The 24521-nt window shown below is 39.0% G+C and overlaps 1 protein-coding gene across 6 annotated transcripts in view; it reads right to left on the bottom strand.

Annotated features, from left to right (window-relative positions):
- GREB1L (GREB1 like retinoic acid receptor coactivator) overlaps positions 1-24521 on the bottom strand; it is a 142116-nt gene that overhangs the window by 56545 nt on the left and 61050 nt on the right. For 3 of the 6 annotated variants that reach the window (XM_063326678.1, XM_063326680.1, XM_063326681.1), the window contains exons 2-4: positions 23678-23781; positions 7964-8123; positions 7548-7745 (exon numbers count right to left, since the gene is read on the bottom strand). In XM_063326678.1, coding sequence (XP_063182748.1) covers positions 7548-7745; positions 7964-8120 — 355 coding nt within the window. In that variant the 5' untranslated portion in view covers positions 8121-8123; positions 23678-23781. Of the gene's footprint in view, positions 1-7547; positions 7746-7951; positions 8124-13596; positions 13620-23677; positions 23782-24521 lie in introns of those variants that run through there. The other 3 variants (XM_063326679.1, XM_063326682.1, XM_063326677.1) reach the window with 2 other exon arrangements.

Below are 24521 nucleotides of genomic sequence, written 5' to 3'. Positions count from 1 at the left end.
GCTGGCAGACATCCCCCCTATTTCAGGATGTCCAATGACATCACACATTTGTCCATGGACCATCTCTCTTTCACTCCAACCACAGAAATACCACAACAGAGACGACACATGCATGCATCTGCATGAATCAATATTTCAAAACAAAGACAATCATAATCACAATAATCAACATTAGTGTTAAACACAAACATATCAAAATAAATTTGAAATTACTGTAATAATTGTTAAGACTTCAGCTACTAATGTATATTACTTACACTTAATTAAAAATATTCAAGTAGTCCATAGTTGCTACAGAAATTGTAAGCAGGGGTGGGGGGAGGGAATCAAACCACTGGAGAAAGGCACTGACTAAGCACCTGGAAACACAACGTGATCGCAGCTTAACCAAGAGCTACCTCAACCATTATTAATACGTGTCTGCACTCTCACCTATTGTGCTAAAACCCATAGTTTAAAACTTCAGCAAAAGTGGTTGCAAACTTATGGTTTTGTTTTTATCTCAGAACTGTACCAGACAAAGAGCATGCGCAAAGTGGAATGCACGGAGGCAGCTAGCACGAACTTCCTGGCAAGCAGCTGCGTGCTGAAAACATGGCCCGATGCAGGTTCAGTCTTGTGCCTACACCCACAATCTGTGGAACCAGTTCTTGGCTGAATAGTTTCTTCAGTAATTCAATCAGCTCAGTTCCACCAGCAGCTCACTCGAGCTGAAAGCTAGCTTGGATTCACCCCTCACATACCGTCTTCCAGCCAATGAATTAAAATGAGTACCTAAAGTTTTTATTTACAAATCAACGGATTTTAATGATAATTTCCCAATAAGAAGTCCCCTACATTTTAGAGGAAAACCATTAAAACTGCATATTTAAAGCAAAATTTATTCTTTTCTGATTAGATGCAATTTGATTTTAGTATGTTAAACTCTTTTTAAGGTGTACTCCTTAGAAACATATAGATCCTAATCAAATGGAAAGCTAGGTACCAGGCTAAGTATTATCTAGACCTTTTTCAATGTAATTTAGAAAGAAACAGTTGCAGATAAATATAGCAACAAAACTCCCTTACATTCAAAATAGAATTTGCTTATTTAAATGTTTATGCCATTTGGGTAGTATGTCCCAAATTTTCAAAACTGGCCTTAAATATTTAGGCATTCAGTGAAATCTGAGTAGCTGACATGCTTAGAAAATACCATCCTACATCTAGATTTAAAATAGAAAAATCACCCACCACTGACAATGTGGGTAAACAGGAAATCTGTAGATAAGGATTACGACACAGCAAGTGCAGCAACATTTCGAGACAGATTTAAACCTATGCTTTTACACAATTACTCTTTAGCCTGGTTTCTACCTAAAAATTTTCAGGAAACGCCCAGAAGCCCAAACAGTGACTAAAAAGAAGCTTTAGAATTAATTACTAGCAACAGCAATACTAGGACACCAAAGAAAGCAGGATTTTGGTTGCCAATGTTGTTAACAGTTATGTTTCAATATAGACTTGCTTTCAGAAAGAGCACACAGCATTGAGAAGGCTGAATATCACATGAGAAACTTAGAACTTCTTTGGATGCTTGAGGGTTTTGATGTCCCAGTGAGGTGAAGCAAAAGCTCCAGCAGTCCACAACACCTGAGACGGAAGGAAAGACTCTGCTATCATCCAGGACAGGGGCAAACCAACTTCAGCTACACTTCGAGGAACTGCACACATCACCATTCTGCACGAGTCCCCAGGGGAGAAGGTGTAGGGAAATCCTAAGAAACCCATCACAACATCTCAACAAGTTTATAAGCATTACTCAGTAACATCTTAGCAGTACCCATTGAAACAAACTGATGGATCTCAGTCTGCTATCACAGGCAACAGCAGCCTCTTACCTGAGAGACTATTGATCTGAATATATTTAATATTTCCCACCATTTAGGATATGTAGAAATGCTGCATCCTGCCTAATCTGTAAACAATACCTAAGATTTACCCTCTGTATCTTCTCTTACTCCACCCAAAGTGCTCTCAGAACCCTTCCATGTCCTCCTTCCTCCTTGCACAATCTCCTCTGCTTTGGTTGGCGATCCTCCGGATCAGAGGTATGTATGTGTAGACTGGCTGGCCAGCAAGTGCCTCTGTAATGTTCAGGCTGTGTAAGAGGAGAGCTATAATTACTTTTCTGCCCCAGGGGACACTAGTTTTGGGACACCGATGCCACCCAACCAGCTCCTGAACTTCACAAATCTTGCTGGAATTCAGTACCTTTAGGATACTTACGTACCTTAGGATACCAAAGCTACCAGCTTCCTGACAGACAGGCAGCAGAGCTCACAGGCAACTGCCGAAACCTCACTTTCTGAGGGAACGAGACAAGTAACAGGGCTGACACTAAAAGCAGTTTCCTCTGGCTCCCCTTCTGCGGAGGGGAAAGGGATCCTTCCTAACAGTCGAGCAGCAAGAGGGGGGGCAACACATACAGAGCCTCTGGGGGCTCTTCTCTTGTAACAAGCTGCAGAGTTTCGTCACGTAAAGCTGGGGATCACTTTGACCAGGAGATACAGAGAGAATGCAAATCTACTTCTGTGCGGTAGAAGTCTTGAATTTTCCTTCAAAGACAAGCAGATGGTATACTCAAGAGCCCTTCATTATCCGTCTTTCCCCTGGCTTCTGGGGCTGCAACCCTTCTGGTTTTTAATTCCTGCTGCTTTTTTAAACTGAATGAGAAAATTCCACGCAAGAAACACTAATTTGGAAGCAAGGGTAGACGAAGGAGGGATTAACCCGCTTCTCACTACATCGTCTTTTTCTAGTTAGCAAGCAACACAGAGACGCCAAACTTTTTTTTTTCCTGTTTTGCGTGATTTTTGCATTGATATTTAATTATCTGTGTAAGAGAACAACTTCCACATTAGGAAAGACAAAACATGACATCTCTGTACAAGCAGAACTTGTGCTGCCTATGTTTAAGATTTGGAACATGCAAAATCCATTTACATTTCATAGCTATTCATTTAGAAATTCAGGTGCAAACTCCATTGTATGTCAAGCAGCACTAACACATACAACTCCTAAGAAAAAAGAATGGCCCTTCAGTGTCACACTTACCTGCGTGACATCTAAGTATGAAAAGGTAAAAAACCATGAGCCACTAAAACAGACCAGCTTCTCTTTACAAAATTGTTTATCAATGTCTAATTATAAAAAGCCCACAGCTGAGCTGTTCCATTAAAAAAAATCATCTTCCCAAAGGATCTCAGCTTTGTTTTAAATAAAGAACAGGCATTTATATTCGGATTAGAGATTTGCAAATACCAAAAGCAATCACAAAAAAGAATAATGAATAGCTTTTACAGACATTATCTGCAATTCTTTGAAAGAAAACCCATTAGTTTTTACATCTGAGAAGCACATTTGCATTCTCCAACATCACTTCATTTAAATTAATCCAGTCTCATCTTCCTGAAAAGGAAAATGTATCCTCGCAACTGCCGACACCTAGAAGTGCTGGAATCTTCTTAAAAATGAAATTTGTATATATTTTCCCTTTCCCCACCAGTAACAAGAAGCAGTTTCAATGTGGGTTACTGGCCCCTTGTTGTACTGCAATAAATGGGGTATTTGCATAAGGAATTAGCTTCCAAAAATTGCATATGAATTACTGGTCACTGTCACTTGCTATTGTAACTTCACAGTAACTGATCAGGTGTTAAGTACCTGCTTACCTAATTGCCTCTGAAACTACCTTGGCCCTTCTTTAAGCACCAGGTAAATTGAGGATTTACTAACAAAAGAAAGGTGCTACTATTGTGTTTGCCACAGCTTGCATAAAATGCTACTCCACAAATTAGAAACAGCCTGTGTCAAAGCTACAGCAAACAAGTGGTTCAGAACAGCTTCTTGTATTATTTTGTTGCTTATTTGAGGTACCTGTATGAAAATGAAGAGGTATTTTTCTTGAAGCCTTCTTTTCATGGAAGGTATTAGTTAGTTATAAAAGTTTGTGCTGAGCAGAAAAAAAAGCCCCAGAAAATAAGTGAATCTCCCAAATACCATTATTCTTCTCGATTACAAAATCTTTACTTTTGTGACTAATAGTAAGGACCAATGGCAAATAGAGCTGCTCTTTGCAATGGGCTAACAGAAGAGTTAAGGAATTTAATATTAGTGCCATCTGAGAAGGAACATCAAAAAACTGTCACTTGTGAGGCACTTATTTTTGTTAAGTGATGAATAAAGGCATTAAGATCTACTTTCTGCATCCACGTGACTGACAACTGTGCCATCTGCCTGAAAGAACAAGGCACCACAGAAAATAATACAATGGTTATGGCATAAACTCTGAATTCAGGAACAGCAAACAACACAAATACCTGAAAAAGGAAAAAAGTTTCACCCCATCTGTGCTAAGAGGTGGGAGGCAGGATTTACAGCAAGCGGAGCTATGAACTGCAGGTTGTAGTACCAATATTTTGCTCTTGGATAAGCAATTAAATACATGCTTAGCTTAAAGCCTCCAAACAATTACAGTGACTTCAATTAGTCTATCAGTATCCTTTAAGATTTTCCTAATGTTATTTATCTTTGTAATTAAATAACTAAGATAAGGGATGTAAACAATGGCAGCAATCCTCTCTTACATCTCTGGAAGGGCATATTCATGAGATGAAAGATGAGCTATCAGATTAATATCTTGCTGAGACACCGTCTGCAACGTGAATGTTTGGGAACCTGGGTGTTTTAAACACTTATGTAAAACTATCCTAACAGAGTATTAGCAGTATTTAAAAAAAAAGTATTCTCCTTTCCTCTTCCAGATACAAAAATATTCTTCTCTTAAATCAGCTCCTTGAGAACAGCATTGAAGAGCGAGACAGATTTTGTAAATTCAGAATGGTAAGCTTGACAAGAAGGAAGGAACAAGCCTAAAATTCTGCGGATGTAACACAGGAAACTTTCTTCTAGGGTGCTCTGATCATCTAGATAAAAACCAAAACACAGAACTACCCTGGTAGGTCATCTTTTTCCAGGACATACTAAAAATAATATTACATATATACATGAGCATATAGTTACGTATACTATGAAACTATAGCATAACTAGGCATAACCTTGTGACATGCAATACGCAGCCACAGCACAGAGGTCTGCGTGGCAGTGAGTGCTTCACAGCTAAGCATGTCCTTGCAGTGCCACGTCAGGCAGGGCAGCCTTATGAAGCAACGCTGAGCAGAGGGAGCAAAGGCACAGGAGAACATGGAGCAGCCTGCACGCGGATGAAAGGTCACCTCTCAAGCAAAGACACGGGCCTTTATCTGGGAACTCACAACTAACATTTTTGTCTGCGCATGCAAGCACAACCAGGGATCACCCAAACGCGTGAGTAAGACTGAGTAAGATCTCTTGATGTCATATAAAAAGTTCTTTCACAACCGAATGAATGGTGGCTTTGGAGCCAGGTAAAATTTTGAGCCCTACTCCTGCTACCAGCAGGCTGGTCCAGAACCACATTACCAATAGCTAAAGAACCCTAAACCTTTAACCTGAATGCATTTACAATCATTTTATGCATTCATTACGCTCCCGCAGGACCTTGGCATGACTGGCTCTTCTCCCTCCTTAGTGTTTATCCTTATTATATTTTGAAGGTGTAAGCATATGCTATCTCAGCTTTCGTCCTGGCAGGCAAACAGCCTTGTTAGATAGAACTCCTTCCTCTTAACCATCCTGTTGGTTCTCTTCTGCATCCTGCCCAGTTTTTTTTTTACATTTCTTTAACAGAAGTGATCAGAACTACTGCTTTCCACAGATTTTGCAGCCTTTATTGATACTTGTCCTCAACTAAGAATACCTTCCTAGAAGTACATAATTTCGTACTTTCTTCTTCTCTCCTCCTACCAATTTACAAGCCTCCAAAGGACAGCAAACACACTTCTGTGTGAATAACGAATTCTCCCAACAATATTCCCCCACTTTCCATAGCAGCCAGCCTTTCTATTCTTTGTGTTACAGGGAACGAGTGGTACCTTGTTACAGAGGGTAAACATGCTCATGTGAGCTGCATTCAGAAGGGATAAAAGCAAAAATGTAAACATTTGCCACCAATTACCATCCGTACCCCCACCAAATGTCGAAGGATTACCAGTCACTAGTGCTTACCTCTATCATGACATATAACCACACACAGTAGGGTACAAAGCATTCTATAAATCACAACTTTTTATGACCTCTACATGAGGAAACCCATAATTCAGGAAGATATTGAATAAAATGTCAAGAAGGGGTCTTGGACCTGGTGGGAAGGGTTGTTCGTTTTCAAGGGTTTGGAGGGGAGGTGTTTTTAAGATAAGCATATCTAATAAAGATGAACAGATCTTCTTTCTTTACGAAGTTAAATCTTCAGAACAGCACAATTATGGGATTAGGGGAACCAACTACATTGATTTTAGTTGGTCCAAGAGATGTAAACATAATGATCTGACCCTTTCTCTAACATATTTAAAACCAAACAAAAATAGTACTGTCAAAAATTTACTTGTCTTGAACAACAATTAGCACAGCTCAGGATAAACTAGCAATGGCCAGCAGGCAGGTGGAGAAGACAAAATAGACAAGCTTTCATTACCATCCCTCTTATCCCCTTGGCAGCACAAGGAACACCAAGTCTCCATTTTCTCTCTCCAAACTCTTCCTTCTGCCCATGGAAGCAACTAAATCCAGTTTTGCCAATGTTTCTGGGAAGAACTGGGGGACAGACAGAGAACCAGGCATACTGATGCTGACTTAAGTAACTTCTTTGAGGACAGTAAACCAGTGATGACCAAAGAAAATAAGGGGCTCTCAGAAACTGAGTGCCACAGTGAGTCTTAGACCCTGCTTTGAAATAATACATTATATTTTATCACAGAATGGTAGGGGTTGGAAGGGACCTTTGGAGATCATCTAGTCCAACCTCCTTGCTGAAGCAGGTTCACCTACAGCACCCTGCACAGGACTGTGTCCAGGCAGGTTTTTAGTATCTCCAGAGAAGGGGACTTCACAACCTCTCTGGGCAGCCTGTTCTAGTGCTCTGTCACCCTCAAAGTAAAGAAGTTTTTCCTCATGTTCAGATGGAACTTCCTGTGTTCCAGTTTGTGCCCATTGCCCCTTGTCGTGTTGCTGGGCACCTCTGAAAAGGGTCTGGCCCCATCTGCATGACAGCTGCCCTTTAGATATTTATAAACATTGATGAGATCCCCTCTCAGTCTTCTCCAGGCTAAACAGACCCAGGTGTCTCAGCCTTTCCTCATAAGAGAGATGCACCAGTCCCCTGATCATCCTCATAGCCCTCTGCTGGACTCCCTCCACTAGTTCCTTGTCTTTCTTGAACTGGGAAGTCCAGCATTGGACACAGTTCCTGTGTCCAGGAAGTCCTCTTAATCCATATTTTCTCAGATTTAAGACTTTGACTGTAAATATATTTCCAGGCTTCCTAGCTCAAGAGTTTCTAACTTTAGAGACTATGCATTATGCTGAGAATTAGTTGTAAAGATCTCACATGTAAAAGAATAGACACCAACCATCAGTAGTGCAAGACCCTTCCGGGGCAGGTTTTTGTGAATACGGGATTGGTGGACTACTTGAATCTGACATGTCTTCATCCTCCTCTTCATCTTCCATTTCATTAACAGTCTGGCTGGTAGAAAAGTCCAGGTTTCCATTTTGTGAATAGCGATGTACTAACTCTTTATCCAACTCTTCTACCTTTGGCTTCACATCTGAGCAAGAATAAAAAATAAAATAAACTTTTCAACAGTACTTGCATCTATATCCTTTTAAGATAACCAGCATGCCATTCTCCTTAATGAGACCTAAGATTCAGATTTTACGTCACACAATGAACTGCTATGTGGCTTTCTGTTTTTTTAATGAAACATATCCCACCCTTTTCTCACACAGAAAAAACAACTGAAATGTGCCATACTTTCATGGTTACCTTCCGGCAAGAAAGGAGGCTGGTCAGGGTCCAGGTACAGCTGTGAGAAGATTGGCCGTGGGACAACGCTGCTACATCTCAGAGAAGCTTCTATAGAGTTATGAAGAGCTTCTTCAAAACGGGCAGATTTTAGTTGCCCTGCATATGAATTCCCCATGATCTAAAAACATAAAGAAAACAGCTGATAAGGGGGTGGGAAAGCACTTATGCAGACCATTTACAAATGAAGACTGACGTCTTATTAAAGTCCAACATGACAGTGATATAAAGTTAGTAAGAAAGTACGCTATGAAAATAACACTTCTAACTAGTACTATGTGTTCACATTTCTCTCTCAGTCTGGGAGACTGTATCCTCTTGTTTCAATAACAGCTTTTAGCACATTTCCAACACGCTGCTTTGTGTCTTCTGCATACAAGGCCTCTCAACAGCCTCAAGAACCTGCCTGGCATAGAATTTAATGGATGGTAGATAAAATCATTATTATTGTCTTTTTTTGGATTTTCAGAGTAGACTGCAGAAGGGTGCGTCACACAGAAAATTAAAAACATCAAATTTGGCTTCATCACTAGTTGTCCAAGAGTATATTTACATGATTTTACCTGTCAGTATGCCATCATTTGCAGAGAAATAACACATAGAGACATCCGATAACTTGAATTTTTGTTCTTGCTAATATTAACTGAAATTACACGGAAGGTCAGTTCTCTGTCTTTTTAGGTCTTCACCTCTTGTCTTCAATGTAATACTATGATTTACATGCAGTCTGATCCATTTAACTCAAATGATCTAATCTTACTCTTACGACAAAAGATGTAAGTAAAAAAAGAGAGAAATAAGTAACATACAAACCATACACAGCAAATGCTGTGAAATGGTTTTATTTTAAATTATGATTTATACTAGTATAGTGATAACAATCATTTAAATATCTGCTTTGACAACTAACACTTAAGTTTATATCAATAACAAATTTAGAAACTTCATGAAATACTCAAGCACAGTCCCACAGATCATCACTTCTCCTTGGGTGACATTATACAGCCCACAGCCTGTTACATTTGTGCCCGCAGCACTAGGAAACAGACTTTCAAACATACACGTTTCGTAGCAGGATGGCCATGGAAGGTTTTACCAATATGCTGAGGGAGACTCACTGAAACATGAAATTTTCCACTTCGCTGGATCATTGTATCATATGACATTTGCTCCAAAGAAACAGCAATCTAACACTTCCCAATATTCCGAATACAAGACTGCATTTTCATAGAATTTTATTTCACCAGAGATAGCTTTTCCCCAGTTAAATCAATAGATAGAAAAGTACAAAACCTTTTAGTGTTATCTTTGTACCTCCCTTCACTAGATGTCACCTAGCCCTACGACCAGGAAGAGACCTTGGCCAAGAAGATAAGTTGGCATTTAGAAAACCTACAATTCCACTCCTGCTTTATCACTGGGTTGCTCAAGGTCCTCGGGGCCACCTGTAAAAGGAAAATAATGGTGACAGCTGCTTATAGCAGCATTTGAGATCTGCTGGTATAGACAAATATCTAAGAGCTAAATATTACTATACTACTGGAATACATAGGCATGAAGCTTATTTAATTATTCACCTCCAGACTGAGAGAGAGGCTCAGTTTCCTGGTCAGGCAGAGACTTCGTACAACTTTAAGCAAAGAATTCCTCATCTTTGACTTAGACTCCCTTTTAATAAATTTTGGGGTAACAGTATTTCCCAACCCCAACAATAAAAGATAAACACAATTTCTTAATGTGACACATTCATGTATTTCAGCAATAAAACATTTCAGACAAGTAGATTCTCTTTTTCACTCTGTAAGTTTTCATTAAATTTGGAAATGGCAGAGAGCGTGTGCAAACACACAACTACGAAGTGAGTTGAGGAAAAAGTTATGCTGAAGCAGGGTTAAGTTTGCAGTACGCTAAATCCTGTCAGGTGCCTTTGAACAAAGAATTGATGAAAAACAGCTAAGTGACTGAAATCTTGGTTTTACTGAGATCAGTGATGGTATTTCCATAAACGCCAGTGAAATCACAACGAACTATTGTATCTTTAAATTACATACTATGAAATTTCATTTCTGTGCTATGGAATTTTATGTCAGGTACAATGTGCTTAAGGCAGGATTTCAGAAATGTATTCAAATTAAAAGACTTTAGTTAAAATAGCATTATAAATATGAATCAATCTTTAAGCATCTGAAAATTTGCAGTTCCCACAGCACATCATCTGCCTGAAGTCTGTTCATCCTCCACATTTCCTACAATCCATATGTTGTATACAACCTATGCGAACCATTTTCATTTTGGTGGGAAACTATTAATAAAATATGGCATGCACACAGCAAAAATGTTGTCCAGCCAAGGCTATTTAATTTGCCTCCCTGGAATCTATACAAAGAGACTTGTTTGTGGATAGCGATTGTCGTGGATTTACCTGAGAAGGTTGGTTAATATTACCGGAGGAGATTTCTAGCTTGCCAAGAGAAAACAAGATTGTAACTGGAAACGCCAAGTAAAGAAAAGGAACTTGTACGAGCACTGGTCTCTGCAGCATGGAAGCAGAGCGGGAGGAAGGCTTGTCGGGGATGTGTTTGTGCAAGATGGGGGGCAGGCAGAGGTACCAGAGGGCAGAGAGCCAGGAGCGGCGGACAGGGATCCTGCTGGGCTGTGGCGAGGGAAGCTGGGAGCCCCGGAGACCAGCGCCAGGGAGCCAGCACTGGGCAGCTGATTTCCTAACACCGCCTGAGGCCATTAGGACAGCTGGGCCTCATTTGGAGTTCAAGGGAGCTGGAGGGGGAGAAGCAGGGGCGGGAGGGAGCTGGAGGCTCTCCCTCCGCAGGGGAGAGGAGCTGGCGAGACCCTCTGGCAGGGAGCTGCTGGCCGCTTCGGGTTGTGCCGTCCTCATCCAGCCTGCTCAAAAGCAGCACCAAGTCAAGGTATTAATGTCTTAGCGTTTGTGCTTTTGATTCTACCCCTAAATGCCTGTTGCAATTAGCGAGAGCTTCGTTTTCCTCCTCCCAGCGTAAATGGGAGGCAGCCCCCAGTGAGTGCACCATTGCAGCAGCAGAGGCGGCAGCAGGAGCACACGGTGCCTTAAATGTGCTCATATACCTGCCATATCTACTTTTAAATGGGACCAAAACCAGTGATTTAAATGCAACTAAATTAATGCTCATTACTAAAAAAAGTTATCTGTATAATAACATGTTTATCCTACATTCCTATATGAGGCCATTTGGTAAAAATGAAACAACAAAATAAACCCTGTTGCTTTCTAGAACGAAATTAAGACAAGTGTTCCCAAAAAACTCTGCACATTTCACATTAGATTCAATGGGCTCGGGGGGATGTGGGAAAGACGGTCCCAGGTCGAGTGCAGTTGAGACTATCTGACACAGCGTCTGAGAGAAAACAGGGCTGGACTTGGCTGAGGAGCTCCTCTCTGATCTCACATGCCTGTTGTCCTCCTGTCAACACCGACACGTTGGTGCTCACCCTCACACCCGCAGCCCCGCATCCAGCCATACTACGCCAAACTACGCCGGAGCCCACTTGGGCGCACTGAGAGGTTTCTAATGGGCAGGAGGTTTGATTTGGGGGTAAATAATTCTTTCAGTATCTACATGCGGACTAACTGCAGCTAGCTCAGCACAGAGCTGGTTAGATTCCCAGTGTCAAGCCATTTGCACATCTGTAATACAGTATTCCAACCCTCACTCTTCTTTTTACCTGCACCACTGGATACCAGTGCAATTCATAAGTTGACTATTTCTCTTAGTAAACTTTTGAGCTCTGTTTTGGATTGGACTCTCCAGGATGTTAATATGTGCTTTATGCAGAGTATATGTGTGTGGTAAGATTTGCTGCTATAGATTCTCCTCCCCCAGCCCGCCAAGGAAGAAGGTTCAGTTTGACAACAGCCACTCTCCAGGCTTCCCCTCACCAACTTTACTACTCTACTCAGACAGACAATTTGTATTTCGTGTCCTTAAAATTTATTATAGAGAGAGTAGAAGACACGTTTAAAATTGAGTAATTTCAAAATGAAACCTGCAGCAAAACATGAAATGAGAGGGGAATTTCCGAACATTCATATCACTCGCACTCCCAGACTCTGTCCCTCTCAAGGTACTTCTCTGCAAAGATCCAGATACCAAGGCATCATGATTACTACCCAACACATCTCTGCTGCTGCTATGCTTCTTCAAAGCAGATTTCCTAAACCTACTTCAAGTCCTCTTTGCAGGGGGCCATCACTGACTAAACTGGAGGATTAACTATGAGATTTGCTGGAGTTTGAGAGCTGCCTTACAACAGAGCTGGAACGCAGCCCTCACATCTCAATCTGGGTCCTTACAAAGACACATGAACAAGGCAATCATGAAATTCCACTAATCTGACCCCGACTGACGAAGTATTAATGCCGTAGGCTTTAATAAAAAATTAAATATGGGCATTTCATTATGGAAAGCAAAACTGCAATTACCAGGAGCTTCCATCAAAGCAGACAGAAATGGAAGTAATAAAAGCAAAATTTCAAAGATGATTGATTTTACCACCACATCACTTAACTGTGCGGCAGAGGCCCCAGGGAAATTCTGATCACTCTTTCAACCCCAGAAGCTGAACTTACAAGAAAGTCTTGTCAATTCAAGCAAATAATCTTGTCTCATGTGGTCATCCAGGTTTCAAAAGATCTGTACAGAAACATGACACTGGATGTTCAAGAAGACTCATAGCCTAGATCCAGCAGACTTGCAGTGTGTAAGTACAGTAAACAGTACCCGCTTTTAAGTTAGAAAAATAGGTGACTATGGTCCTTCACATACCAAAAAAAAAAAAAAAAAAAAAAGAGTAACCTCTGGAAAGCAGATTGTTACCCAATAGCTCTTGGGAGCTAGAACTGCACATTTAGTTGAAGGCTCTGCTAGTAAAAATATAATCAGATCATTCAGTACACCAGATACCACATATTTGGCCTCCAGGTGGGTCATGACCCCAGAGACTTTAAAGGAGAGGAACTGAACTGGAGGATGAGGGAGGGGGTGAGTGTTGTTGTTATGGCTTAAAGCAATTTCACAATTACCTGATAGCGAATGATGAATCTGATGCAAACACCCTCCATTAAGTCGGCTCTATCAAGTGCTTACTTTGTGTTTAACCTAATGATGTAATTGTGTTCTCCAAAACACATAATCTGGCTTCTGATCTGGCCTAACCCCACAGGAAAGTTTCTCTTCAAAGGAAAAGAAAGCAAGATCCTTCACAAAGGCACTACCAGGCCCAGCACTGCTTCTGTATCTCAAAGGGTTATCTTACGCAAAGAGGGACCTGGCATCTATTTATGCTGTAGAATTGTTTGGGAACTGGTTGTTTCAGGTACAGCTAGCATTTTCTATTATCTACATCATTCTTATTGATATTCTGTGAATAGTATATTTTTCCCATTAGAGCATCATTAGGATATATCATGAACATGCATACAACAGAAAGGATGACCATTAATAATGACAATAACAAATATACATGCTAATTAAAAGTGTAGACTTCGAAGTAAAAAGTATATACCCAGCATTAAGTGTAGCAGTCAATGGGGAAAGACTTACGTGCAAGTCAATACAAGAGTGCAAGGCAGAGTAGTCTCATTAACAGATCCCTTATCTCATAACCTTTGTGAGATCCTTCTTCTCCCTCCCCTACAGTCCTTTCAAGATTCTGAGATTCTCACCCTGCTTTTGTCCTGGTTAGGGATATTCAAGCTCATCTGTAAAAGAGTTTACAGTCTTACGTAGCAAGTGACATAAATAATTCGTTCACAAGTTCTTTCAGGAAAAATGAATGATTAGTTTGTATTGACTCTCTTTACAGTGGAGTTTCCTCTCATTTTTATTTTTCATTTTATTTTGAAGAAGATGTTGCTAGCATTCAATACTGTTAGGAATCTATTTTTTCAGTGTGATGTTGCCACTACTCTGTCACAGGAATGAGAAAGATCAGGAACGCCTGTTTTTTCCTGACAAAGTTCTTCCTCTTACTGCTCAATTAATAGTATCTGTACTTGGAGTATTGCATCAGATCACCTGGGATTTAGGCAATCTCTTGGACAGAAAAAGACAAATGCATACACAACAGAGTTACATGCAGAATAGTGGAACAGGGCAGCTGCTCCCCCCAACATGAAACAGAAAGCAAATCACAAGTGGTGCTACTATGGGGGCTGCTATGCTTTTACTGCTCCATCCCTTCCACCCCAAGTCTATCCCCACAGTCTTCAGGCACAGTTCACAAAACAATAAACATACTAAAGGTAAAATTCACACCTGAATTCAGGATGGTGTTCGTAAGTTGAATGTACATGCATGAAGCTGTCAACTTCAAATCACGCCCAAATATTGCAAAAAAAATTAAGTCTGAATTGTATTTTTAAAAATCCAGTGATTTGGGAGTTTTCAGCTTCACAGTATAAACCAGCAGTGAGGCCAAAAACGGAAAGCCACCAAGACACAGAAACTGAAAATCAATCTCTTTTACTTAAAATTTGAAATGTCTCTTTCATTCTTTTTAACAGTATTATTTACTAAGCTGTAAAGAGGAATTTACAACTGCAATGAAACATAGAATATATTGCAAGGTGCAGTGTTACGGAAATCACTGCAAGTTAAGCTCAAGTCAAGTTTTACAAAATGGTAGTTCAGTAGTTTTAAGTTACAAGTTCAGCACTTGTATTTATTGCCTAACATCCCTCATTTTCCTTCATCTTTCAAATGTTCTGATAGAACTCCCAGAATCTTTCGATGCAATCTTTTGTAAGTCTGAAGTTTTAAAACACTATTTTAGAGTTAAGTCTGTGTAGTTAGACTCAAACTATGTAAACCCAACAACAGTCAGTTCTTCTTATCCCTACACCGGAGCTGGAAGTCATTTTGCAAGATTTCTGCACGTGAAGCTTTGTGACAAGAACTGTACAGACCTTGCACTGGCTTTACTTTTCTCCAGGCTATGGCTCCCACTCAGAAAAGAAACGCTGCATTCCAGGTATGCTGAACTCTTATGGCACAGCGAGAGGAAAACTCGTGCAAGTCGGCGCACTGGGGATGCTCAACACATTCCTCTAGAGAGGGCTGAGATGATTTAAGGATTAAGCACGTGCCAAGTTTCATTTGATGCCATTTCCTCAGTAAACAGATGCAACAAGCATATGAAAGAAAACATCTGACCTTGCTACTTAATTTACGTGAACTCACCTCCAGTGACTACACAATATGCAAAAATTTTGGAGGACTAGTTTCTGTGAATAAATGATGCTATGCTAGAAGCATTTAGAGCAATATATGCCTATCTATGGAAAACTACATGGAAAAGTACTATAAAGAGACTGGAATATGAATGGAGCAAAACTGTAGCTGATACCATTTGGTGGGGTACTTGGAATCAAGGAATGTCTTTTGATGACCATTCTAAATGCAAAGCTTGTGTGCATGGGCAAAGGCTGTCTTATGCATGCAAATGCTCATATCCGAGTAAGCACTATATACCCTGTCACCAGTTGCATGCACTTGTACACTTTTACTGTCCCTTTACACTCATTCACGCACAAACATCTGTTCACACAACCCTCCCCTCCCCCCCCGGCTTTTGCAAATATACCGTTTTTCTAATTATTCCCCCTCTGCCTTCCTACTGCAGAAAAAAGAGCTTAATTAGAAGCCATATAAAAACCATATTTTGTGTTTATAATATCAAATGTATATATGTCCTTTTTTTAGTCTTCTCCCATTGCATCCCCTGGTGTTTCATGGAAAGGTTGATGATACAGGGTTGTGGACAATGACAGGAAGTCAGATGACAACAAATTTGACCACAAAGACTATAAAATATAGAAGAGTTCATAAAAATTCAGTTGCCAGTAATACAAAAAGAAATGCTCAGTAGTATATAACCAAGAATGAAAAGATTATATTGGAGTGCGAATCTTACACAAATAGCCCTATATCCTTTGTGATATAGAAGCTTCCAGGAGTTAGTTATGTTGATTTAAGCTATTCTGACTGCAAGACTTTTAGACCCCTTTTAAATGATGTATGAAATTAGCAGATAAGTTACCGTGACGGTTTTCTAGGGGTTTTAAAATTAATTTGTAGAAGATGGACCAAACCTTTTATGCTACTGGGATCTTTCACAAGGTACCTAAGGAATGGAACATTACTATGCACCTTCAACAGAAGATGTACATTTTATCTCTTCTTTTTTTCTTTCAACAGAAAAACCTTCAAGTGAAGAAAACAAACAAACAAAAAGTTTATCACCCTAAACCTAGCTTTTCATTTTGACGTTTTGATAATGTTAAAAGACTTCACTTTTTTAAAAGGATTATGTGCTCACACTCAGATGCTCACACGCTTATTGCAGAGGCAGCACAAATAAATCACTAAGGAGCACTTTTGAAAATCTCAGCCTGCTTCCTTAAAACAAGCGTGCTCACACATAGCTTTCCCCATTTATGTTCTCTGCCCTAAATCAATAGGACTATTAACCGCATTATTAATGCCAGTGCAATACAACCAAATCAGTCATGGTGCTTAATCCCAGCTCTAAGATCAAGGCATATTTTTGCTGTATTATTTTGATTTTGCAATTAGTTGCAGACATGAATTATGATTTATTCCCCTAACAATTTAGCAAGTTAGCACAGTCAGGCAAGTTACACATTTGAATCCTTTCAGCTACTACCATTAATAACACAGCAGATAAAACTAATGTATCTAAGTAATTAATGTAATAACTATTTAAATAGTTATTTAAATAGAAGAGGAGGCTGAGGGGAGACCTCATTGCCCTCTACAACTACCTGAAAGGAGGTTGGAGAGAGGTGGGTGTTGGCCTCTTCTCCCAGGTGAATAATGACAGGACTAGAGGGAATGGTCTGAAGCTGTGGCAGGGGAGGTTTAGATTAGATATTAGGAAGAATTACTTTACTGAAAGAGTGGTCAGGCACTGGAACAGCCTGCCCAGGGAGGTGGTTGAGTCACCATCCCTAGAGGTGTTTAAGAAATGTCTAGATGTGGCACTTCAGGGCATGCTCTAGTGACAGAGATTGCAGGTTGTTTGGTTGGACTCGATGATCTTAAGGGTCCAACCATGGAGATTCTGTGATTCTGTAAATAACTGTAAATGCACGTAGCATTTTGTTGCTTACTGAAACATTTTTCTGAGCCCATAATTCATGTTCCCCAAATCATGTATTCAAAATCGATACCTGTTCCCAAACCTAACAGATTTTTATTGGAACATCGTTATTTTTATATACTTTTCATATAGATAAGTGTACAGTCATTCACTGACAATACATATTCTGCTAGTAATGCACAGATCTTATTGTAAGTTATTACCTAACAACTGTATTTAGTAATTACTAATTAAAACAAACTATTCAGAACTTAGAGACATAAAATGTAGTTATGTAGTTTACAATAATCTATAATGTAAACTGTATCTTCTCAGATACATCAGTTAAATAATTTAAAGCTGTGTTTTTAATGGAGACTTAATGTTTATTTCAATGGAACACTGTCTAATATTACACCACTTTTAAAAAAACTATATGTGGACTTCTTTAATTTCCATGACTGGCAAGGTCAGTGAACGGTCTTGTTACATCTTTCTAAATACGAAATACAAGTCCATATTTGTCAACAATTTTAATGCTGAAAACAATCACTAATGGCTTACTTTTGTGAATTATGTATTTTATTTTATTCTGAGGGGTTGCTTCTATCCTGAGAAAGTGAAAGGGAAAGTTACCTGTGTTTCAAAAGAGCCATAAAATGATATAAAAAGGAGCATTAATAACGGCATCTCAACTTGCACTGCTCATGAAAATGAAAGGGATGATGATCTGTTAAGCGTATATGGTCTGGCCACGTAGAACCTAAGCACTTCACCTACAATCTCAAGCATCCTTTGAATGCCTTATCAATAAAGTTTGTTATCAACTCTTCAACACAATGGGACTAACAAAGACCAGCATAGGAAGCTAATGTTATTAATGTAATTTCCAACCATCAAATTTGCTCAACTTGTTTGTAATTCTTACTCGTTTTTTTTCTTGTGCATCCTCTCTGCTCCACTTCTCATGATCTGTCGTCAGACCTCAATACTGTAAGTACATTTTCACCTGCCTGCTGTTGTTTTATTGTCTTCAATAGGACTATGGAATAAGACTGCGCACTGGCGTAACAGACCATGCGCGTAAATTATTGTAAATCCTTCGGCCCCTAGGCTGCAAAAATCTAACTTTTAAAACATCATAGCTTATGCTATTTATTTATTGTACGTGTAACATACCATCTATATAGGAACTTATGCATATATACTGCTTGACATTTTTTAAGACTGCTAACCAAGATAACACTATTTGATAGAAAAGCAGCATAAAAATTCACTAAGATACACAAAATAGAAGCTAAAGTGTAATCCATTCTGACACATCTCAACATCAGATTGTACAGTACAAGCATTAAACAGAAAAATCCTTAATAAAAATCATTCTAGGTATCTACACCTGCAGTAAAAGTGTTTTTCCCCCATGCTCTTTTCTTTTCTTTTTTAAGTTTCCTCATGTGAAAGTGCTACTAAATATGGAAGATAAAGAAATTTTTATTGCCAAGCAATATAAACTAATTGCTCTTCATCTTGCAGAGACATTACTTGTTCTGAAAACTCTTAATTCTAACAACACACACTGACTATTAAAAAAAAATAAAAATCTTTCTGAGTAATAGACATAACAGTAATACAGATTACACTGGCTCTTAAAATCTTCCAGAGATGACCCAATTCTTCAGGAACATCCAGTCAGTATTTTCTCTTTCCACAGTATTCATCTTATCTGGTGCATGTTCTGGTTTGTGACAGCTGTAACAGACTAAAAATGAAACACTGGAATAGGACTTTCAACCTTTCCTTTGCATTAAGCAGTCTTCCCCCCTGAAGCTGGCAGAGTTGGAAACGTAGCATGGCAGTTCTTCAAATATGCAACCTGAAAGTAATTTCAGTGTTATCAACTTGAAGAAGAGACGATCTCTGCAGCCAGAGCGTGTCTGTGACACTGTACAAAGGAGAACAACCTGCACCCAGGAGCCTCACAAGTGGCGTTTCCCACATCTCCTTCATCTGTGAAGTGCATAATCCTGCCAAAAGCACCATCAAGTCTTGTTCCTTTCCCTCTCCAGGAAGATTATTAAACAAATCCCTAACACAGATGTCTAGATTAAAAAGTAAAATTAAATCAAGGAGTAATAAAGAAAGTCTTAAGTAATCAATCTTGCCTTCACTAATGCACTTGGATAGAAGAAGGTTAGGTGGGTTTGTTGGTTCCTCACCTCCTCCAAAAAAACCCAAATCACTATTTTCCTCCCTAGAGCCCTGTCTAAAAACAACAGAAGTCTGAAAAAGAGTTCTCCTTGTTTTTACGAGGCTTGGAAACCATCGTCCCTAAAAAGGAACCACCAAAGGTGGAAACAAGGCCCTCTCCTTTTGTAGAGAGGTTGTGTCAAAATGTTTATCAAGTCTACCCAGAGCATGTTCCTGCACAGCTCTTCCAAAAATACCATTTTCAAATAGGTCAAAATGATCACGTTTCTGCTTATCTGAACCCAGAATATGTCTTAGAAAGGAACAAACAAATCTCTTCTTATCTGAAGCTCCCATTCAGTCTCTAGATACAGAGGCATATCTAACATCATCCTTCTGCAGTCACTTTTAGCCTGTGATGAAGAGACAAAAAAACCCACAAAAGCCAGCTGCTTTCATGGCCATTACTATGCAAAAAGCAATGTGTGAATGGATAAGAAAACCCTGCATAGGTCAAAACCATACCAATCAGCTTAAACCTACAAGTAATGTCAAGGTTAATATCATTTGGACATTTTTTTGCAATTTCTCTGCTGCTGGGAAACAGTGTCTAAATTGCTCATAGAATTCCTATAAAAAAAAAACAACAAAAAACCTTTTTGTATTGAATTTTAGTGGAAATGAACTTCAAAGTGCAGAGTGCTTTGTAGAGTTCTTCCTTTCCCCTCTACGCAACATGTGTTCATCATGTGTCAAAACTGACTCTACTTTCTCCCCTCCCCAGAATACCACGAATTCTTCTGTAAAATAAACAAAGCTCTGTCCAGAATCTCTGAAATTACCAGAGGCAACCCCTGTTTGAGATCAAAGATGCACATCACTACTAGGCCTTCTGCAACATCCCAGATTTCAGTTAAGATGAAATATGCAACAAACGGGCAATCGACAGAACAGAACATTAACATCACATCCAGGGACGTATCTAAAAAGAAGAGCTTTGACATTCAAGCTACCTTTTCTAGATACTTAGGAATCCCAATAGGTATTTGTCAGATAAATGTCCACAAATGGCATTTTTATAATTTTTATAATACCATTTAGGTCTGGCAAAGGAAAACCTTTATCTTTACTTAAAGGAGAAATGCAAAACCTCAAAATTGCATACTATTGAAACTTAATAGGAGAAGAAAACAATTTTCTATTTGTAATGCCTATATTTGTTCACCCACCATGAACCCACCATGACAAACTGTGTCTTTATGTCTTGGAAGAAGAAAAAATGATACGAAAACACATCATTTGATGGAGACATTAGATGTGCTTTTCTAGTTGTTTTTCTCCCAGAAGGAAAAGTCTTAATGATGTTTACAGGCTGGACTTAACTTACCTGCCACATAAACATGCTAGCAGAGGCAAGACTGATGCCCAAAGCTGCTATTATGGTTTAGTGAGTCAGTAACACAGAAAATACACAGGTTCTATGAATTATTGAAGGCATGCATATAAAACTTCCAGTAAATACTGACACTCAAGAAACTACTGCTCATATTTTTCTGTGACTGCTGCCACAGTAGAATATAAATACTACGTATAAAATTCTCACTGTGGGCTAAACTTGGGAAAAAACACCTGATAAACACTTTACAGATACAGAACAATTTTCTCAGTAGATAAGAAAAAAATCTTAATAATCCATATACTTCCATTTTACATACTTTGAGTAATTAAATTCTAGGGTTACAAACAAAATTAAGCATTAAAGCTCAACTATGTATTTCTCTAAGCAGTTTTATTATACAGTTTGTTTTATTATACAGTTTATTTTATATAGCCCTTAATTCCATGCAGATATAATCTGTCAAGTGTTATAATCATTGCTTATAGGGATAAAGCAGAAAACAGATTCAAACAGAAATCTCATTGAGTTCCTACGGCAAAAGCCAGTCCAATCTCATTGATAAATAAATCACCTTAATCCTTTCTTCATTTGTTATTGCCTTATTGCAAAAGCATGAAGCTGAAGCCTACAAAGTCAAAGTTAAGGCCTGACCTTCCATCTCTATCCTATCTGGCCGCTCCCTTGTGTACCGCTCAAACACACATGCTATCATTTCCTGATGAGTTTAGAAGGGGTTATCAGGAGAATTTCAAGACATGTGTCAGTTTTGTAGCAACCCGAATGCTATACAAACATCTTGTGTGTTTAATAGGTGATTTGTATTTTAGTAGGTTTATCCATTCCCAACTTTATTTGTTTAAAGGTGCCTTAACCTTGACGTAAATCAATGCTAAGCATCTATATAGAGTACTTCTAAAGAGTTTAAAAATTAAGCTCTTCGGAGAGCTGTATTTTGCAAGCATGTTTCTTTAAAAAAAAAAAAAGTTACTTGTCAACTTCTTTGCTCATTTTTTTTCCCCTGGAAAATTACGTAATTTATTCTTTTTCATTCTTCTTATGGTGTTCTTTTAAAGACCACGATGAAACACCAGGTTCGTCACTATAAAAATGCCACCACCACTGGCTCCCGAGTGTCTTTTTCTTCCTAATTCGACAATGAGTGTTTGTGTAAGACAGTAGGGCCAAAGAGTCGGAGGCCCTGGGTTGTATCTTGCAGCAACCCCCCCTTACAAAGGAAAACAAAAAGCACTGAACCTTTTCTGCCACATGCCTGCTCCTTCCCCCACCACCTCTCTCGTGAAGACAGCCATTATTACATTTCCTTTCGGGTTATTTACAAGGTCTTGGCTCTGACATTGATTTCTTATCTGTTTCTATGACAAATGTTAAGTGTTAATAAGCTGTCGCTTTAAAGAAAGATAAAGCTAAACAAATTATAGGAATTAATTACTCAAAACCTATTCTTTAATTTTTTTTTTGTGTGAGCATTGAAACAAGAACAGCAAAAATTGCTCAAGACCAGAAAAGGTCCACATTTTTTTCAACCAATTAATAAGTGTTAGCAGATTAAAAGAAGTTATAGTTTAAACTAGGCAGTTTCCTGATAATCTAAGGCGAATTTGTCAGGGGGCAGGCTCAGCTCCCTAAGGAACAAAGTCTACTAATTTATAAGTCAAGGTTTTTACTTTTTCAAATATTTTGCTCGTGGTATAAATTTTAAGACCAAAGGTGAAAGTTCAGAAATCTTTTCAGTTACAGAACCATTAAAATGATAAACATTTGGGATCCCAAAGTACACTTCTACTCTAACTGTCCTTTCAGACCTGCATTGACGGCACTATAATAGCTGCCAACATTTGGTAAGGATTAGCCTTTCATTTAGACAAAAGCAAGCATTCCTTAGCTAAATCAGCACTTTTTGCCATCAGACTCATAAAACCTTTTCACAACACAGATTTTCAAGAGAATCCTTTAGGGTTTTAGGATGCTGCTCCTTTTACTAAGTAACAAAATACACCCCAGGGTGTCTCATTGACCGCACTCAGCTGTCCTTTGACCTCTGCAATTGTTTAGCCTAACTTCAGGGCCACAGAATCTGCCTCCCCCACACCAAAAAGGCTAATGTTGCTTCCTCCTAGCACCTGGCGAAGCAAAATCCTAGAGGTTCCCCCCCTCTTCCAGACATCTACCACGTTCCAGATGTTGCCGAGCAAAACGTTCCTGCAGGCGGGTTTGGGGAACCCACAAGCACCCACTCAGAACCTGGGCTGTGGCCATGACCCCCTCGCTCTGCACAGCGCTGCCCTTGCCCCAGGGATACAACAGGTCATAAAGCAGGAATAGATCTTCAGCCTTCTGGGTACGCTGGCTATTTAAATGCAACAAGAAACTATGCAAGCCCAATATTGTATACTGAGACAAGCCTGCCTCCCTTAAGAAGTCAGAAAAAAAAAGACGTGTGAGAATCTCAGTTGGAAGCGCAAATCTATCCCGATCATTACAAAGATCTGCATTCTTCTTCCCATTTGTTTTAAACCCTTTGAGAGGACAAACAAACAAACATCCATCCTCCAAGTGCACAAAACGTATATTTAGCTAGTTGCTTAGGTATTGCAGTGCTTCTAAGTAAAACAGCATAAGAAAATTGTTACAGCTTCAAAAGAACTATCGTTAAATAATGAAGTTGACCTCACTGTGGATATATTAAAAAAAAAAAATGGAAGCACAAATCCGCCCTCTTTGATGAAGGCTGTTTAATTAGATGAAACGGATTTCAAGATTTTTGAAGAACTTAGATGTTGTACATGCCTGGAGCAAAAACAAAATCGTTATTTACAGTCCACACTGTTCCTAAAATGCAGCCAATGGAAATGAAAGCACAGATGCTGAACACAAACATACGATGTATTGTCTGTTAGGAAAGGCAAGTACGGTACCTTCTCAGATTCCTTTTAACCTATTTGAAATGCAGTCATGATTAAAAGATGCAGCTAAGAGTTTGTGAAGCCTTGCTGCAAAGTTGTTTAAAACTCCTGAACACCTGAAAAATAAGAAGGGAGAAAAAGAATTAGAATGACTTGCGCCAGCATATAGTTTATAATGAGCCAACAAAACCTGCCTATCTAAACCTGGTCTAGGGCAAAAACTGAACTGGGGTGGGGAAAGGAGGGATGACCTCTTTAAAAAGCTTCTTTTGATTATAGGAATACTTTGTTGAAACTGCATAGCTGCTTCTTTGCATTCTATCAGAAGTAAAGTACAAGTTTGTCACAGAATCTGCACATTTTTGGCACTGAAGTTGCTGTATGAAATATTAGGAACTTAGCACATCAGTATGAGAAAATCAACTGTCACAGAAACATAAAAAATAGATGATAATGTAGAATTAATTATTTTACTATTGGTTTAAAAAGAAACAAACTACATGAGTGAGTGGTTATTTACGCTAAACTGGAGATCGATATTCAAACTGAAATCAGAATTAGCTGGTTGCTCTCCTATCTGACATCCCATAAAGGTATTTAAGTGAAAACATTTCTAATACAAATTGCAGTTTATGAAAGAGAATACATCTGAAATAGCCCAAAGAATTGGGGTAGAAGAGTAACTCCTAAAATATCTAGGGCTGTACAGAATAGTAATTAACATCAGTAAACGCTTTAAATTAAGTTATCATTGACTGAACTTTGGCAAGACTTTCTTAGGCAGACAAGATCGTTTGGTTTCTCAATGGACATGGACAATATTTTGCCAAAAGATTTAAAGGACTTTTCCCTGTTG

Source organism: Chroicocephalus ridibundus, chromosome 2 (assembly GCF_963924245.1).
Source record: "Chroicocephalus ridibundus chromosome 2, bChrRid1.1, whole genome shotgun sequence".
Taxonomy (NCBI): Eukaryota; Metazoa; Chordata; class Aves; order Charadriiformes; family Laridae; genus Chroicocephalus; species Chroicocephalus ridibundus.
This window is presented reverse-complemented; position numbering and strand designations above follow the sequence as displayed.